Source organism: Clarias gariepinus, chromosome 8 (genome assembly GCF_024256425.1).
Source record: "Clarias gariepinus isolate MV-2021 ecotype Netherlands chromosome 8, CGAR_prim_01v2, whole genome shotgun sequence".
Taxonomy (NCBI): domain Eukaryota; kingdom Metazoa; phylum Chordata; class Actinopteri; order Siluriformes; family Clariidae; genus Clarias; species Clarias gariepinus.
In genome coordinates, this window is record NC_071107.1 from 16,593,056 (window position 1) to 16,612,910 (window position 19,855).

A 19,855-nucleotide genomic window follows, 5' to 3' on the forward strand; every position below is an offset into this window, starting at 1 on the left:
AAGTCTCGTTTCTGCTCTTAGTCGCAAACAGCAAGTGGACTTGTACAATAAAGGCGGTTTTTAGGAAGTTCAGAGTTAGGCTTATAGCCATTTTCAAAGGTAAAGTGACTTGCTGTGTCATAATGTAAAATAAAAGCTTGCATTTATACCGTCTTTTTATGAAAGGCACATTGGTTCACAAATATATCATCATGCAGTATCCTAATTGGATACGCCGATCTCAGGTTGTAAGCAAACAGGTCTTCTTCTTTTTATTTGTCTGAACACGTCCTGAAGTGAAATTCTGAATTATCTTCATCAATTACACTGTCTTGAGTATAAACTTCATGTTGGTTCTTATCGTCTTTGCAGCGTAAGAGATCCAAGTTAAGACACGTTTAGGTTTTTATAACTAATATAATGATTGCGTTATTATATTGCATTATGGTTGAGTCTGCTAACCATTTCTTACATGTTTTGTAATCAAATTTGATTCGGTTTCATGATGAGTTGAGTACCTGGAAAATTTGCTCCTGGCTTCTAATCTAACCAGCCCGTTTCTTACATAGTTGAACTGTGCCGTTACATGTTTGTGCTCCGATATCCCCTTGAATACCTCACATAGCGATTTGGACAAACCTTTGCTGCTTTGCAGATACACACACCCTGCGAAACATATACTTGCGTAATTTGCGCACTACGTGGACTGTTCAGTGTGTATATGTATATAATTTATATTCATATTCACTTAATATTTTTACATATTTTCATATTCTGCTTTTAACTCTGCTTTTTTATATATGTCCTTTATTATTATTTTTTTTATACCTAAATTTTATTTTATGTTTATTTTTTGCCCTTTTTAGTGGCATTTATTTTGGGAGACTGCAAAAAACTTTTTTTTTTACTGTGCATATGACTTGGAACTAGTGTATGGCAGCAGAGTACATGCTTTACATTTATGCTAAAATATTTTTCTGTTTATGGCCTTTAAAAATAAAATGTCATTTGGTTAAAATATTTTAAAAATATGTCTTAAGTTCAGATTCAAAGAGTTAAACTTTTCTAAGTCAGTGTAACTTGCTTAGAATTTTTTTCTTTCCCACATTATGTATCCTTTCATGTTCCTTTTCTAACAGAAGCCCTCCCCTTTCTTCACTCCTTTTTTTGCTCTCTCCCACCCTTTAATTGTATTTGTCAACTCCAGAGCACAGGTCTGCTTTCTTTGGGACACACTTTATTTATTAACCTTGGCAAGTTAAGCTATTTGATCCTGTTTAGGACACAGCAAGTCCCTCTTTTATGAGGGTAGAGGTAACTTCTCTTTTTGTGTATTATCATAGGATCTTATTCCCCTTACTGTATGTGTATTTGCTTTGCATTTCGTGTGGACGTGAGAGCCTAATTTGTTTACAGTTTCCTATTGTTGCACCAGTGGAATAAGGATATTCAATGCTGGTTATTGTAAGTGAAGGAAGTCAGATCAGATGGTTTGTCAGGCAGTTTGTAACTTGTGATGTACCAGAATTTCACAAGTCTAAATGAGAGCATTTCTAATGATGTAGCATGCATAGTAGTCATGAGGAATATTTATATAAGTTTTTTTTGTATCTACACTGAATTTCATTCTCTGTCTCTCAGATGCATTGGAAAGGTGTTAAAGACCAGTAACCATGAATTAAAATACAGTGGCTTGTTTACTGCTTGGCAAAATGGGGACCGGTACAAGGCTAATTCTTGGGGTGGTTAACTTGCTGCTCTATCTCCGGCTGTGTGCGAGCGCAGAGCATTGTCCTGGTGAAATAATGCCTCCAGAATTGGAAGGTCCGGAGTCTGGGTCTGTCTATATATCTCCAAATGATGTATTTTTTATGTCATCTGTTGTACATTCCTTTTTAAGCACTGTCCAACCCAACCCTTTTCCCAAAGGTATGTTGAATTCTTTTATTTTTAGTTATATGTCCTTGTATTTCTTTTTATTAATGCACTTGTGTGAATACGCTACATGAGAAGGAGAGAAGAGAATATATATATATTATTTATATTGTTTTTTACATTATGACAATTTTTTTTCTTTGCATACAAAGCTGTAAGGCAAAGTGGATGTGTAGTCAGAACATGGTTTCATTCTAAATGTATAATTTATTATCCATCAGGAAGTGTTTTTATTTTCCCAGCAAAGAGGTCATTACCAAAAGACCATTAAGGTCTGTTAAATCTATAAACCTTATTTAAACATCTGGTTAATCAGTAGTTAGGTAAAGAGCGTATTGGTACTTCCTGACGTTTAAATGCTATATATTGCTTTTCATAACGATTTAAAAATGTTTATTTGGAAAAGGTGGAAGCCGACCTTTACTACTCCTGCCACCGAGTCCGGTCACATGCATGTCTATAAAAAGCAGGTTCTCAGGAAAGCACTAACTAATCTTTTTAAGACGTCTTTTTACAACAAACGTCAAGGTTGTTGGCAAAACATTTATCATGATGGTGAAGCCTGGTTATGACATCAGCTACATAAATAAGGAGTGACCTTCAAGTCAGCTAGTAATGAGCTGATAAGACATAAACAAATTGAAATCGGAGAAGTAAATAATTTTAGTGTGTCATGTACACAGTAACGTTCACGGGAGACTTTGTTGACCTGATAATATTAAATGACATGAAATAGGTTTAAAAAAGGGCGACTCTAAATAAAGCCTCTTTTTATTCATAGTACATGATCGATTCAACTTCATAAGCCGAACAATAAAATTATTAAAGAAAATAATTATTAAATAATTATTTTTTTTAAATGCCTTTCCATATTTGTTGAGGATTTGGACATTAATATGAGAACAGTTTTGGGCAAGACAGAGAAAAATACAATTCAAGTGCTGAGGAAAGGACACTGGCATTTTTATTGACTTAGTGTTTTGTTTTTTGATTTAGTGTAGAAAATATTTAATTTCATCTTAAAATTAAGTATTTTATTTATGCCGTTTTGGCAACAAACCAAACAAGGCTCTGTTTTGATCTGTAAAAGCCATGCAACCAGCTGGAACTAGATGTACTGTGCACTAAATTGTAATAAGAGGATAAACACAAAACACAGTAATTAAATATGTCCAGTTCCCTTTTCAAAACCAAACTTGCTGCTGTGTCACAATACCTTGTAAAACTGTAAACAGAACTAGAGAAAATCTAGTTGCAATTTGAGCATTTTCACAGGAACTGCTGGACATTATGACTTTTAGTTACCAAATGATTAACTGAAAATACCATCCTGTCCTCAAATATAAGAGTGCGTAATGAAATATACTTTCACTTCTGGAAAAAAAAAAAATTTTGCTTCTCCCTCTATGCTCAATTGTAGATTGAGTGCTTCTTCTTCTATACTTAATAATATAATAATAATAATAATAATAATAATAATAATAATAATATAATTAGTAATTATATAGTATATATAGTATGAGCTTGTGAGCTTTGGACACACAAACACCAAAAACAAATTCTATTAATGTTTGAGAGGTATACAAAAGCTGAATACTTTTAAATAGTTTTAAGTAGTAAACTATGTAATATTACAACAATTTAAGTTTGTGCGCTCTTTTCTTTTTTTTTTCTTTTCTTTTTTTTTTAGATCTTTTCATTCAACTTCTGAACTCTACGGACATCACAAGCAAAACAACAATAACTCAAGTATGTAAAGAGAGCGAGAGAGAAAAAAAAACACATCACATTGCGGTTTAGTGGATATACCTCACAGGTTGGGTGATTGATTGAATAGCCTCCAGCCTCAACATAATAGAAATTCCTATTTTCACTCTTCTATTATTATATTATATTTAAGATGCATGTAGCAACCATTTGTATGACATTGATGGTATCACATAGTTCCACTATATTGTCAAGTATTCACTAGCCTGCCTTTACATGCATATGAGATTGAGTAACATCCAATTTCTAATCCATAGGATTTAATATGAAGTTGACCCACCCTTTGCAGCTATAACAGCCTCAACTCTTCTGGAAAGGCTTTCCACAAGTTTAGGAGTGTGTTTAGGGGTAGCCCCTTACAGTTCAATTCAATAAAATTTCATTTATATAGCGCTTTAAACAATGGTCATTGTGTCAAAGCAGCTTCACAAAATGAAAAGAAGATTTATGGAAGTGTCTATGAGTGAGAAAAAAATGTGTTTCGATAATAATGAGATCGTCTCTGATGTGCTAGCCACAAGCATCGGCAATGGTGGCAAGGAAAAACTCCCTGAGATGGCAATAGAAAGAAGAAACCTTGAGAGGAACCAGACTCAACAGGAAACCCATCCTCTTTTGGGTGATAACGGATAACAGGAATTATATAACATCATGTGTGTTAGGCTGCTGGAAGTTCAATATAACAGATGTTGTCTAAGTTAACATGGAGTCCAGTTCAGCACAGGGAGGATTCAGCAGGTGCAGAGGGCAGTCACTGGATTACTGGGAGCTCAGCTGGGGGATGGTCTTTGTCTATTGGAGCTGGCATAAACTCCAGATGCCTCGGGATGGGTAGAAAAATAAAGAACAGGTGGAAAGAGTTAGCATAGTTGCTGTTCAGGATATTAGCAGCACTAGAGAAGGGTTTGCATTTAAATGTACTGGAGTATAAGGTTATGGGATGAAATATGCATATGCCTCATTAAAGAGATGTGTCTTGAGTCTACTTTTAAAATGGTAGACTGTGTCTAAGCCCAAACACTGCGCACTTGTGCACAAAGCAATGTAGATACATCTTTGGGATGAGTTGGAGCGGAGACTGCGAGCCAGGCCTTCTCACCCAACATCAGTGTCTGCACTCACAAATGCAATTCTGGAAGAATGGTCAAAACTTTTCATAAACGCACTCCTAAGACTTGTGGAAAGCCTTCCCAGAAGAGTTGAAGCTGTTATAGGTGTCAAGCTCGAGCAAACATCATATTAAACCTTATGGATTAAGATCTGGATGTTACTTATATTTATATGCATGTGAAGGCAGGCGAGTGAATACTTTTGGCAATATAGTGTACAATAGGCTATTGTTGCTCAGTCATTATTGCAGCATTATGTGCTGCAGTGTCATTTCATGGGTTTTAACAAATAACTTCTCTGTAGTGACTAACACAACATGTCATTGAGTGTCATAATAAAAGAGAAAACCATTTGTCAAGTTTTATTGTAATTTTGTTTTTGTAAAAACAATCGTATACAAATTTCTGTGGAAAAACTAGAAATGACTCAATGTTCCAAGAGTTTACAGATCCTAGACAATCTGAGTTTTTTTTTTGTTTGTTTTTTTTGTATACCCATTCTACATTTACTCTCTCTGATTGTGTATAAAGGTACTGCGATATGAGTTGGGATTTCTGGTATGTGTGGCCATTGGAATTCTGTACATCCTCCTCATGCCCTTAATTGGCCTGTGTTTCGCTTGCTGCCGTTGTTGTGGGAACTGTGGTGGATACATGTACCAAAAGCAGACCAAGAGCATCAACTGCAGACGACGATGCTTTTACTGGATCACTTTTCTAATCACCATCTTTATCCTGTAAGTTGAAAAGTTCTCAGTAGAGTTGTAAAGCATAATTGACCTCTAGTGTTACAGGAATTCTAGGTATAATTTTTAAAGGTAATTATTTTAGCTGTTTTTCATTCTTTTTTATAACTCGTTAAAACATCCCTAAATCATATCTTAGTGGTGCAGTTTAATTTTGATAAATTCTTATTGTCAGTAATGTCATAGTATTTTCACTTGTAAGTATAGTCATGATTTGAATATAATATGTCACTCATGTCTCACTTCCTGCTTCTCTTTGATTAAATGGTGTGATTTATTAAATATGTGTTCTTAGGGCAGGGAATGTTTGTATGTTCTTAAGCAATACCTACACCCATGAGAACATGAGCACTGCTCCAGGTGAATTCAATAATTCCTTAAAAAATCTCCAAAGCTACGTCAACACTATTCCTAAGGTAAATATCCCAATAAAGTAACGCCTTATTCAATGCTTTATTTGGGTTTGACATGCTTTTACATCCCAGCCAGGGATTCTTTGTCCTAACAAGCTCATATAACATCATGTTAAGACACTGACAGGGGCACAGGACAACTCATTCATTTTATAGCCTCTGGTGTTTTTACCAGGAACATTTATGGACACTGAATGTTTTTTATGGAAAGTTAACAGCTGTGGGGCTTATGATAAGGCACAATCCTAAGGTTTGGCTTTGTGACAGTTTCTGTCTAGTTGTGTGGTTAGGTGTTAGTCTAGATAAGAAATGGAAAAATATCATCCTTTTAACACGCTGTATATCTATGTTTTTCTACAACAGCAAATAGACCAAGTGCTGAATGAGAGCTTTGTAATTGTGGATAATGTCACATATAACATTAAAGGTGAGTCAAAGTGGCTGTGCCCATGTGAAGGTGGTGTTTTTGTTGCCAATCTAAATAGAATAAAAACTGTCTGCTTAAACTGAACTTTTATACTGTACAGAAATTGGCCCTTTGCTAGGCAGTGACATCCAAAGAGGACTAGAAGGCGTAATTATCCCGGCTCTGGACTCTGCTGCAGGAATGGCACAAAGTAAACACCTTAAAATTAATGTATATTTTACCCCCTTAAAGCTCACATCAAAAAAAATTAAAGAGAAAATTTGTCGTTCTGAGAAAATGGCTGATGGGAATAACCCACAAGATTATAAATAACAGTTCATCTTTCACTGCGTTATATCATAATTACACTAAGGAGAGATTTAAAAACACCTGTCGAACTGCATAATAAAACAATAATAGCAAGTGTAAGGTGTTCAAAGTGTAAAAATATTTAAATCAGTAACGGTAAATGTCTTTTTTTTTATATTGTATTAGTTTAAGTGAAAATATTTTAACCGCAAACCTTATATCTTGACAAGTGAAGAGATTTTAAATAAAGTTTTTATATTATCTAATATTTTATATTTTTATCATGAAATTATCATATAAAAATATAAGGCCATCAGGCCAATACATTAAGGCACATTTATTTACTTCAATTTTAGATGTGTCTCATTCTACTGAAAGAAATTATTAGTTCTTACTAGAAGTAAATAAAAGAATTCCTGTCAATCAAAAAAGGACTGTTTAAAGCCTAATTCTTTAGAATATTCACGTAAAGTATATATTTAGAATATTTTAACTTGATAACATTATTTTTTGTAGTGCAAATATCTAAACATTGATAATTATTTTGAGATTACTATTTTTGCCTGGAGTCCTAAGCTCAAGCAGATGTGACATTAACAATTCTTAGGAAAGGATTTTTTATTTTCTTTCTTATGACTGTTACAGAAATGTACTTTTTGACTTAGAATTATGTGTTTACTTTAAAATATGTGCTTATACTTGCATCTTGAATTTGAATGTTGTGTGTTCAGTTCATCAAAACACCAGCTTGTTGCTGTACACCTTGAATGCAACTCAGAAGGACTTGGATTTGCTAGATTCAAACCTGACACGAGTAAAAAACCACATCAACATGACACTGCACAACCCAGGCTGCAAACAGTGTGCCCACTTGCAGTCTGATCTGGACAGATTGTCCCTGGGTGCGAGCATTAATGTAAGTGTAATCTGACCTGTCATGTAGAACAACCAACAGAAATTTGACTATGCAGTCTAGTTACCATTGTTAAGTGAACTATGTGGACACTTGGGGCTTTTTATTCTAGTTCTTAAATCTTCAGTCATTCAGTAAATAATTATTGGAGGTTATAAGTATAAGCAAAATAAAAAATATCACAGCACTCTAAAAGGAGAAGGAAGTCGATGTCTTTAAAAAAAACATTTATGCTGTGGAGTTTGTGTATGTAGTGACAAATTTCACTCTTTTTAACATTACCCAATTTGACCATAACTGTCTCAGCCAATGTGTCCTGCAGTAGTGGTCCTCAAAGTGTGATCTAGGGAACCCCATGGGTCTTTGAAGTATAGCTTGTGGGTCTGTCTTTTTTAATTGTTTTTATTTGTTTAAAGAAATGCTAATAATCCAAACAGCCATCGCCCAAAAGCAAACATACAGACATATTAATCATGTCAACATAGGCCTATGATGTTTACTTGGTGAAATGTTAGCGGATAAAAAGCTTTGACTCTAATAAATCACCTGAATATTATTGTGAAATTTTTAAAAGCTCATTAAGTAAGGTAGTTTGTGGATTTCTTTTTGCTGAAAGTTGTTCCTGGCCATGGTTTTGAGAAATCTTTCCCTACAGGGTGCAGAACAATATTAACTTACTTTAGTTGTTTTTTGTTGTTGTTGTTGCAATAAGCAATAACACACTTTTTGGCATAACATGGTCCTGCACAAATGCCCTATGTCACCTGATAAATAATGTGTGTTGTCTGCCTTATAATATATTGCTGTTGATAAACTCGTTCACATTGTAATGCGCATAAAAAGCTAGTTTTTTTTTTTTAAAGCTAAGTTATTTTATTTAGATGAGATAAATTACATGTAATACAGATTTTTTTTCTTTTACTTTTGCCTTAAACAGCAGTTTAAGGAACTTCAGCATAAGCAGTTTTGCCTTTCAAATATATTATATTAAAATTTTATTTGTCACTTACACAATTATACACAGTACAATATGCAGTGAAATAATTAGACAACTGTCTGTGACCTTAAAAAAAATCAATAAGAAATAAAATAACACTTTAGCTATAGAAGATCAGAACAAAATATAAAAATAAGTTACACAGTGTATTCATGATGGTTTTACATGCTTGTGTGTCTCCCTTTCTTCATTTTTTTGTAAAACAAAGTTATTTTACACCTTACACCGGTAGGCCCGTTGTGATGGTAATAGATTTTGAAGTAAAATTTGCCTACTCCTTAATGTCTTTTAAATAGAAGACATTAAAACACTAAATAAAACCAAAAATTTATACATGATAAGCAATAGTGCAAGGCACTTCCTCTTTGCTTCATTCCACTTTTTTGTGGTAGGTCAGATCTCAAACTGCTTTTTAGGTTTGTGTAGATGCATGTGCCACCATAATGCACTCTGCTACATGGCTAGGAGTGTGTGCTGTTCAAAAGCATATTTGTAAGCAAATAACCCTGATATGTCAGTAGTTGCTGATGCAAGGATACAGTGAAGCTTATCCAAATAGTTGGCAATGGCATGCATAGTGAAGCTATCACATAATGTTCTAATTCACAACATAAAATCTTCATATCATATGTGACCATTATAAATTACTAACATGATGCTCCATATTTTCAAAAGGGAAGCTGACTGAAAGAGAATATGCAAAGCCAGTACCTCATTTGGATATACAGTAAATGGCAAATGGTCCCTAGTTACAGGAAAGAAGATATTTTAAAGAACAGTGGCGACGAAAAACTTTGTTTGTGGTTACACACCCTCCCAAAGTAGGATTACACTGATTGGTGGATTTAATAATGAGGAATAAGCTTTGTCATGACATCAATTAGACAAACAATTAGTGACGGATCATGTACATCGTGTACATACAGTACAAGTACATCCTTCCACGTCAGTTAATTTTTGAGCAATTGTTTAATTATGCATGAGGGTATTGACGGATATTCAAAATATAATGTGACTCTTAATATATGTAATGTTTTTTTTATTTATAGATATATACATTTTTTTATATAATTTATCTTACTGAATTTAGTTTAAAAAATGTGTTTTTAATGTCAAGCTCAACATCTTAGCTCAATTTGCTTAAAGTTTTGTATTGTGTAAAAGACCTGTAACATTTGAAAAACTCTCTTAGAGGGGTCCAAACAAAATAAAGGCCAATTTTCTCGTTTATTACTGGGCAAGACATGTTTATTGTTCTCTGTTTTTTGTGTGAAGGTTATTATGGGCTTAATGATAGGGTTCCTGTCTGGGTTGCCATGAGGATTGACTTCAATAGGCTGATTCTTTTTAATGGGCTTACTCTAGTCTGCATAATCATAACTCCTAGATGGTTTATCTGTTTTTAAATATTTACCATACCTAAAATCATACTGTTCAAATACTTATATATTCATGATTGTCAACCATTTGGGGTTTTCACATTATCTTCACATTATCTTCTCATGTTAGAGGTACTAATTTAAAATAATAAGTTTTCATTTTTGTTGAATACAGCTTTAGAACATATAATTTGCAGATAAATGTAACTCAAGAAGACTGACTTGTTGCCCTAAATTTTGTTCATCATGCATCACGCATCCATTTCAAACCCAGACATTTGTGCCCACTGGAGTGATGGACGTTGTACTGGCCTCTAGTGTCTGCCCTGGAGTACTGCCCTCGAGTTTTAAACCTACAACACAGTAGCCACAAAGCTGTGCAATTCACTCAAAATCATTTAGTAGAATAACACTCCACCAGTACCACAGGAATGAATATATATTCTGTTGTGTCTTTCAGTTATCCAGCCTTAGTACGCTCCAGTCAGCTGTGGACCAGGCTAACGAGATCGATCTAAATGCGCAGATACAGAAAGTAATATCTTCAGTGCATTTTTTCATGACATATAGTTGGAAAATATCGAAATCATTATAACCATAATCATGTTAGTACATTGTGTAATGTTCAGTTAAAATGTTTACATTGTGTATTAGATTTTACAATTATGAATCGTTGTTGATTATGCAATGAGTGTTATTGTGTAGCAGTGTTAACTGCTTCTTGATAATAATAACAGTTAAGGGGTGGTTATGGTTTAGCAGATAACCTATAGACCCTCAGCTTTTATTGTATTATAATTTTAAAATGTCCATATGTGCTTTATTTTGATTGAAAAATTTATAAACATATTTTATGTTTTTGAAACAAACTGTTCTTATTCTTACATGTATTAATTTGTTTATACTTGCAAACAGGTAAAAAAAAAAGGGCATTTTGTTTTATTCCGCCTGGTGACCATGACGACTGACTTTTGCACACCACCATTAATTTCTGTCTCACAGGGGAAAGACTTCTTAGAAAACATTCCTGAAACAGTGACTAATGCAACCACAGACAGTGTGCAAAGTAAGTACAGGTTGCGATATGTCTTTGGGGAATGCATTTCCTGTGAGTAAAAATTTGCATAAATGTATAATGTTAGTAATAAGCAATATCACACTTAAGGTCATGCTGTTGTGCTGAATATCAGCATGGCTGTGATGCAGCCTCAAGTGTTAAATTGCTGTTGCTGTTAGGGGTTAGAGAGGAAATTGGGATTCAGCTTAGAAGCTAGTTAGCTTTGTAGCTTGGTTTAGGCTTCAATAAAACAACATGGATTCTTTAGAATGGCATAGAAGCAATTTCTAAGGAAACCGTGTGGTTTCTTGCTAAAATGCTTCTGTCTACCAGTTTGGTTTTTTTTTACTGTGGGTCTCATGCTGGCAACGGATATTTAATTAACAACTGTTAAAAGCACCTGGGACGTGGAGTGATGCATGTAGTTTAAAGTCCCAGTGCTGTTACTGTCTATTATCACCACAGGCACAGAGGAATGCCTCTCATCCAATCAGGTTTCTCAGTCGGAACTAACTGTTGTATAACTATCAAATATCCATATAAATGTTAAGACTGTTATAAGAAAAATCTTATATTTATCTTTTCAAGAGGTTCAACAGGACCTTCAAACCATAAAGAGGCAGATCTCAGGGGTAACTAGAGATATTCCACTCGACCAACTGAATGAATTCTCCAACACACTGAGTGGTGTTCAAGAAGATACCCAGAAGTACACACCCACCATAGACATGGCAGAGAGAATCAGGTAGCAACTCATCACTTTAAGGGTTTATTAAAATAGGGAGTTTTGAGAATTTCGGGTTGCTTACAAATTAATTTTTATTTGCAATTTAGAAAAACATTAAAATGGGTGATAAATAAAAGAAAGAGGGAAGGTCCTTGCAAATTAGTACAATGTTATCCTGACTGATAACCTGGAACATTTTTTGTTCTCATGAGAGTGGTTTATTCTCCTGTTTTCAGTTTGGTAGTTTGCTGCTTCCCATTCACTAGCTAACACACTCCTATCACATGACAGCTACTAGCCGGAGAGGGTTGGGTCAAACACACTTTTCCTCTGAGACGCTTGGAGCTAACCTCCAAAAATCTTTGCTCATGATCTGTCACAAGGCAGCACAACACACACTTGGAGGGAAGCGCCATGTCATCCCTTTCTCATTATTTAGCTTACAGATGCTCTGATTGACAGAAAGTACAGTAATGTATTAATCACCCTTATAAAGCATGGCCAAGTATCTGCTCCTGGAATCACCACAGACAGCTTTGGCATCTTCGGGATGTGAACTTTAAATTTCTCGACAACTAGGCAAATGCTTTCTTGTTGCACCACTCAGCCTTGGTCAAGATTGCGGAAAGAATTTATATTTTCCAAACACTGAACGTAAAAGTAAACACTGCTCTTCTGTACAATTTGGTTTTCTTGTTTAACTTCCTTCCATCTCCCTTGAATTGGTGGCTACATACCATACAAAAGTACAATTTAAATAGATTGTCCTGCAATCATGTAAATTGGTGAAAGGTGAGCCATTCTGCTCCAAGCAATCTGAAATGGATTACAAGTAATAAAATCAGTATGGTTAATAAATGTAAGAACTCTAATATAGTAACTACTGCGTGAAAATTAGTTGCTTCAAAAGTATACACATTTTCAACATTTGGCTGTTAAATTATACTATCTTATCTTATATTTAGCCTTTAACAGGAACTTTGCATGAAGTAGCCTGTAGTAATGATTATAAAATTTCTTTATATCCAAAAATTATATATGTGTATGTGACAAATAAAATTTGAATTTGAAATTATGATTTTACTGTCTATATTATCATATATTCTATTTTTCCAAAGAGCGCATTTAAAGACCTTTACAGAGGTATATAGCTGAATTTCTACATCATCCCTAGCACGGGGGCAACCACACCACTTCACTAAGATAAAGGTTTTTGAATTTTCTTCCTCGGAATAGCTCTGAGAAGTATCCCTAATCACTTTTAGTCTAGGACTCCCAGCTAGGACTTTTTAAGCTAAGATAGGACCTCTTTGAGAGAATTCTAAGAAGCTTTGTGAATACGGACCCAGATACCCAGATACGGACCCTACTAAACACCTTTGTTATGACATGTTGTTATGACATTGCTTTTCAGCACCATCATAAAACCACCAACTAAGTAAATATCTATTAAAAGTACGCCATTTATTCTTCAGTTCAAGAATTGTGTAGAATCTGTAGCAAGGTGTATTGAAGTTGTTCTGGTGTAGGCCCAATACTTCATTAATAGACATTGTGATCCTTTACTATTAGTTTTTCCCTTACCTACAGTATATACTTCCGTTTAAAAGTTTGATTTCTTTTTTTTTTGTTTAGTGATTTATTAATGTATATGGAATATATGGAATATATATGGAATTAGGTAATTATGTAACAACAAGAAAAACAACAGTTAGTTGTTATTTTAAGACAGAGGTCAGCCTTTCTGTAATAGTTCTTGCAAGAACAGTATTGTCGAGTGCATTTGCAAAATCCGTCAAGCACCATAATGAAACTGGCTCTCATAAAGGCCATCTCAGGAGGGCGAGACCAAAACCTACCTCTGCCGCAGACGAGAAGTTCATTTAGAGTTATCAGCCTGAAAAATGAACCATTAACAGCACCTCAGATTAGAGGCGTTATGAAGTCTTTACAGAGCATAAGTAGCAGACACATCTCACCATTAACTGTTCAAAGGAGATTAATCCTTTTTTTGGACGCCATTAGTATTTCTTTACAATTTTGAAAGTAATAAAAATCAGGAACGATCATGGAGTTAGAAAGTGACCCCAAACTTTTGAACAGTAGTGAATATACACAATACGTACTTTTATGCATTGTAGCAAAATTGTAGACACAGGAAAAGTGTGTATATGCTTATATGTGTATGCAGGTGGATTATTGCGATCGTCCTGTGCTGTCTCATTCTACTGGTGGTGGTGTGTAATCTGCTGGGATTGGTGTTTGGGCCAGCAGGACTGGCGCCTAGAAAGGATCCAACTGATCGCTCTAGCACGGCAAACTGTGGTGGTCTGTTCCTCATGACGTACGTACAAACCCCACAGCAGACCACTAACATCTGCCTCTATTGCTCTTACCAATTACTTTAGTGTAAAAAAACATGATCATAGTGTGTAAGACAGCACTTTATGCTTACTTTTACTCTTTTTTTCCAGATTGTACTAGAGCACTGCTCATCATGCTTGAATGTGTTTTTTGTTTGTTTGTTTGATTGCAGGGGTGTGGGCTTCAGCTTTTTATTCTCTTGGATCTTCATGATTATAGTTCTAATACTTTTCGTTGTTGGGGGTAACATGTATACCCTCGTCTGTGTACCATGGAAGTCCCAGGAACTCTTTCAGGTAAAATAATGTACATAATATAATGTTTTTTTTTGGGTTTTTTATAAAAGTTACTTCATTTATTTTTTATTTGAATGGAGTTGCGTTATGCATAATGATAAGATAAATGATAAATTGTGTTTGTGTTTTTAATTACAGCTCATTGACACTCCAGGAGTCATTCCAGGGTTTCAGCTGTCTCAAAGCCTAGGATTAACAACTAAGCTCACTATCAGTGATGTTTATAAGTGAGTCTTGCATGAATGAGTGTCCACATAATCATAAAATTAAAGTAAACTGTTAAAGTAGTTTGGGAAGTTTGTTTTGTCTGTTGAAAATACTTTGTTTTCAAGTCATTGAACTAACAGTGCATGCTTTTCACTGTAATTAGCAATTTCTATCATGTATCATTTATAGTGACTGCGAAATAAACAAGTCTCTATGGGACACCCTTCACCTGGAGGAAATTATTAACCTTAATGACTATCTTAATGTCTCCAAAGTAAGAACTATATCTCATTTTTCAGCCTCTCCATTTCATTTACTCATTGTGACGTTCGACCGTTTTCACTAATTAACCTACAGTATCTTTCCTACTGTGAGAAAATCAGTTATGTTCTCTTTTTGATGATGAACAGTACACAGGAAATGTGCAGGAGGCACTTAAGAGCAGCAATGTCACTTTACCCACCATTGTTCTCCTCGATTCTAAGACACAAAAGCAACTGAGAAGATTTTCTGCTACAGCCAGCAGTGTGAACACAAGTAGCATCATGCAGCAGGTATAGTTTCTAACTAACTCGCCTCTCTGTGTTTCTGAATAAAGAATTCAGAGAGAAATCTAACCTCTGCCAAAATATTATTATTGGATTACCCTTGGAAATACCCTTTAACTTGATCTTTTTAAATGGGGCATTCTCCCTGGACAAGGTGCCAATCCATCGCAGGGCATACGCACATTCACACAATATGGGCAATGTAGAACCACTAATTAGCCTAAACTGCATGTTCCAAATTAGCCAAACTTCCAGGTTCCGGGTACGATTCCCCCCTTGGGCCTGTGTGCATGTTCACCCTGTGCTTAGTTGGTTTTCTCCGGGTACTTCAGTTTCCTCCCACAGAATGGAAGTGCAAGGCGATAGTGATAACAGTAAGCCACTGTGCCTCCACCGATGCGGACATTTTACAAATAATTACACTACATTGCTCTCAAGTGCTGTAACGGAAGCATGTTTGCCCCCTCATCGGTGATGATAAGTCAAGTTTAATTGAAGAGCAGTAGTAGCTGCTGGTTAAGACTCTGAGTTACTGAATTAAAGGTTTGCAGTCCGAGCCCCACCTCTACCTAGGCACCACGGTTGGGCAAGGCCCTTAACCCTATTTGCTCCAGGGGTCGCTGTATCATGACCCCGAATAAGCTGGAATATGTGTGGAAAAGAATCTCATGGTGCCATAATGTATATGTGCCAAATAAAGGCTTAACTTAAGTAACTTACTTAAATATTGTGTTTTCACAATAAGCAGTAAATATAAAGATCGCTTACTCAAAAAGCTTTAGAAAACTTTTTTTTTTCATTTTTAGGAGATTACACTGTCAGCTACAAATCTTAGTTACTTTGCAGACAAGCTGGATTCTTTGGCTAATACCCAGGTAAATATTTTACTATTTTAATATACAGTAATGTTACCTTATGCTAATTAAAATTACTTTCTAATATATGTTAATTATGTTGTGAGACTTCTTAATATCTATCAAAAATTCAATGAAATTTAGCATATTTGTTTTAACATTTTATTATTAATTCCCTTTCAGTCTGGCACTGTAAGAACTGAACTAAAGAATGAGGCAAATGACCTGAGATTCATTCAGGATCAGTTTAATTCCATCATCAAGCCTCAGCTAGTATGTTCACTCAACACCAACATACTGAAACTTAAAGCCTAAGTGTATCTGAGTAGTAATTTCTGTTAGTTTCTTCATAGGGACTATCCATATCAATATCTCTTTATTTTATGCATATTTTCTTTATTTCACAGATGGTGTTACATTCTGAAATTGAGGGTTTCAGTCAAATAGTGTCTCATATCAATGTAAGTAAACATTATATGGGATACTTGCAAATGAGCCTACATAATTCTCTGTATTCATTATTAAAGACAAATCTGTCATAATGACTCCATGCATTATGGAATTATTTAAAATCAAAATGTAAATTGCAGAATGGTGTTTTACTTTCTTTAGGACAACTTTGCCAACCTCAGCTAATTGTCTGACTATTCAATATGTGAATTTGGTGTTTCTGTGCTCAGTGCTACTGTACAGTGTTTTTCCCTCTAATAGCTTATTTGTATAACAGATATGATCTTGTTGGGATTAGTCACTGTCATCTTCTTCTTCGTCCCACTGTGAAATTTATGGTTAATGTTAGATGATAATTGATTTAATGCATGAAAAAAGGCAAACGAAATACAGACGTTTCTCCTGCTTTAGGGCACTGTGGAGAATCTTTTGGAGAAACTAAATTCTGCTCAGGATTTTTTAAACAACAACACAACACAAACAGTGAAATCAGTAAGTATGCTGGTAAATATGTTTCAAAACTGATATTTAGGACATATTTTATTTACATTGTGACTAAATATTTACAACTCAGTAAGATGTACAGTGTATGTAAAAATAAAATTTTAAATATGCATATAAAGAATGTAATATATACACAATACATATACACTATACATATATATAATGAAGGGAAAAAATACTAAATGTTAAACGTTCTGTTGCAGAAATTGATTGACTTTGTGGACTGTCAGATTGGAGCCTTCACGACGCTTGCTGAATGGGCCAACCAAACAGTACGTCAATACATATTGACTATAAAAAATATAGACTGTGAAAAATTTCCTGACTTAATGCAGTGTCAAGTTTTAGTACTGTGTGTTCGTGTGTGTGTGTCAGATTACTGAGCAGGTGGGACGCTGTGGACCTGTTGCTGTTACTGTCAACTCTGTGGAAAATCTTCTTTGCTCACAGCTTGTGGACTCTCTGGTAAGCAAGCTTTGTTCCCTTTTAACAGCATCAATGTCGGTTATCTCTCTTTGCAAACATTTGTACAGAAGGCATTTCTTATCCCACTCCCCATTTTTTTTAGCTTTGTAGCAAAAATAAATAAATACATAATTACCGAGATGGAATAAAACACATTTTGCTTAATATATAAAGATTCTAGCTTTGTGAATTGTATCTCACAAATAAATTAAATCATTTTAAGTACGGAAAAGGTAAAGGCAGAAAATATGGAAACACTCAATGTTTAGGAGACAGTTTTGGAATCACCTTGTAATTTGTATTTTTAAAACAAGTATATTCTTAGATCAAAATAAACAAATCAGTTTGCTGTTAAAAGAGAATGCTTACATCACAAAGTTAAACTTGTCTAATTAGCAGGTACCAACAAGAAAGTTGTCATTTGATATACTGGAAAGGATTATACAACTCATTCAAGAAATAAATCCAGCACATTATGTGGTAAAAGATATTAGTTGACACAGCCAGCTGTATGTACAATATGGACAAAATGGGAATGTTACATAAGGAAAACGTATGGGTATTGGGGAGATCAAAGTGCCAGGATAAACAACTCAAAATAGTATGCCTTGAAAATACACAACAAATTAAAATGCAAAACAAATGGGCGGAAACATGAGCCAATGTTCATAACAGATCTATACAGTAGGTATTCAGTTCAATTAAATGAGATTTACTGTATGTATAAAAAGCCCAAAAGAAAAAGAGCGCTGACACCTAAACAGAAGAACACAAGGTTACAGTGGGCTAAAGAGAAGCGTGGATTGGGGATGAATAAATGAAAATAAAAATTAGGCTTATGATTTGAGATTAGATGTGAGGTAAAGGACCAGGTGCGATGGCAATAATTATCTCAGTGTTCAGTGCACAGGTTTGTGCATTCCATTGATTAAAAAAGGTTTTGATGATTTCATTGTTAATTTTTAGGGTTATATTGCATATTGCCACACTGCAAAAAAATGTTAAAAAGTTATGGAAACTCAATGACATGGCCAGCATACAGTCTGGATCCCGTTCCGACTGAACATTTATGGTAGGAGGAAAATGATTATCCACTGAGTGTGGTGATTCCATAATTTTTGCCAGGGGTTGTAGAGATAATATATTTTGTCCTTAACCTATGATTTATCTCACTGCTATAATTAGGCTAATTCATTGATATCTACTCTGTGACCAGAATGCCTTTTGGTTCAGTTTGGGCTGGTGCATGGTCTTCCTCATTCCCAGCATTATTTTCTCTGTGAAACTGGCCAAGTTCTACCGCCGCATGAAGTACAGGGATGAGTTTCTGTGAGTTGTTACTGCTGAATCCCAGATACTTAGAAATGCACTGGGTCAGGCTGTTGGTATGGCTGACATTTTTGTGACTTCTTTTTAAAGGAATGACATCATGATGAGTCCTATCCCACGGGTTACTCTAAAACCACAGTGAAAGAGGAGAAAGAACATTGACAGTACTGTATAAGTCATTGTTGCCACATTAAAGAAGCCTGATGCAACCTGAGAAAATGTAAACTGGATGCTGAGTTTAAAGCTCATAGCCTGGAAATCTTCTGCATTTGTCTAAAAGGGTAAAAAATCATGATATTTAAAATGTGCACATTCCAGACATGCTATAGAGACTTTACTATAAGTGAGATCTCCTGCGACATAATTGAGTGCATGCGACCTTTTACACCGAGGCTTTTGAGTTATTTTGGATCGCTGCTTTGTACTTGCACTTTGTCCCACACTGATTATGTACATATCTGGAATGCATATTGATGACTTTTTTATTTTATTTTATTGTTAATATTTTTTATGAAACAATTAATGATATGTGGTAGCCAGAATGAAGGCATTGCTTTATGTAGTAATATTACATGTTGATTTTAAATGTGCTGTCTTTAATAAACTTCTTGCATTGGAATATGCAGTTTTTTTTTGTCTTTTATACTTTTAACTGTCCAGTCAATACTTAATACCATTACCCTCCATTTCTGAGGCTCCGTTCTAAACATAGGAAAAAATCAATACAATGGATGCAGCAGTAACTGATAAAAAAATGCACTTGTGAAGAAGAAGCTTTCAGAGTCTGTGGTTTCGCCTTACTGAAGTTAAGTAGAATGGAATCTGACCACTAAGTCTGTTCTGTAAATACAAAGCTGCATAACCATAGCCTGTTTAGAAAACTGTTTGCTCTCTTTTATGATCTACTCCAATATCTCGCTTCACTTAATCACAGCTTGGCTGGAATAGTAGAGGCCTTTCACACTGCTGTGTTGAACCTGCGTGTTTGGTGTAAAGCAGAGGTCTGTCCTCTCCAGCCGCATGTGCCTCATTCTCCAGTCACGCAGCATGCCTGCTCTTATAGGATCCTGCATATCAGTGAGCATTCCAAACATAAGCATT

At 35.0% G+C, this 19,855-nt stretch overlaps 1 protein-coding gene across 4 annotated transcripts; it reads left to right on the forward strand.

Moving 5' to 3' along the window:
* The first annotated feature begins 35 nt into the window (after positions 1-35).
* prom2 (prominin 2) lies at positions 36-19,367 on the forward strand. 4 transcript variants are annotated; one of them, XM_053502368.1, is made up of 24 exons: positions 36-99; positions 1,621-1,908; positions 3,605-3,663; positions 5,322-5,527; positions 5,832-5,952; positions 6,313-6,376; positions 6,477-6,566; positions 7,396-7,580; positions 10,414-10,488; positions 10,956-11,019; positions 11,599-11,755; positions 13,929-14,081; positions 14,274-14,397; positions 14,536-14,624; positions 14,794-14,878; positions 15,015-15,158; positions 15,959-16,027; positions 16,190-16,279; positions 16,414-16,467; positions 16,868-16,948; positions 17,164-17,232; positions 17,336-17,425; positions 18,642-18,754; positions 18,845-19,367. In XM_053502368.1, exons 2-24 carry the CDS (start codon positions 1,692-1,694, stop codon positions 18,894-18,896), a joined length of 2,451 nt encoding a protein of 816 aa, XP_053358343.1. In that variant the 5' UTR covers positions 36-99; positions 1,621-1,691; the 3' UTR covers positions 18,897-19,367. The 4 variants fall into 4 exon arrangements, with proteins under 4 accessions (XP_053358343.1, XP_053358341.1, XP_053358344.1 ...); XM_053502366.1 differs by lacking the exon at positions 36-99 and adding an exon at positions 1,142-1,293; XM_053502367.1 differs by lacking the exon at positions 36-99 and adding an exon at positions 1,342-1,443.
* Positions 19,368-19,855: the final 488 nt, after the last annotated feature.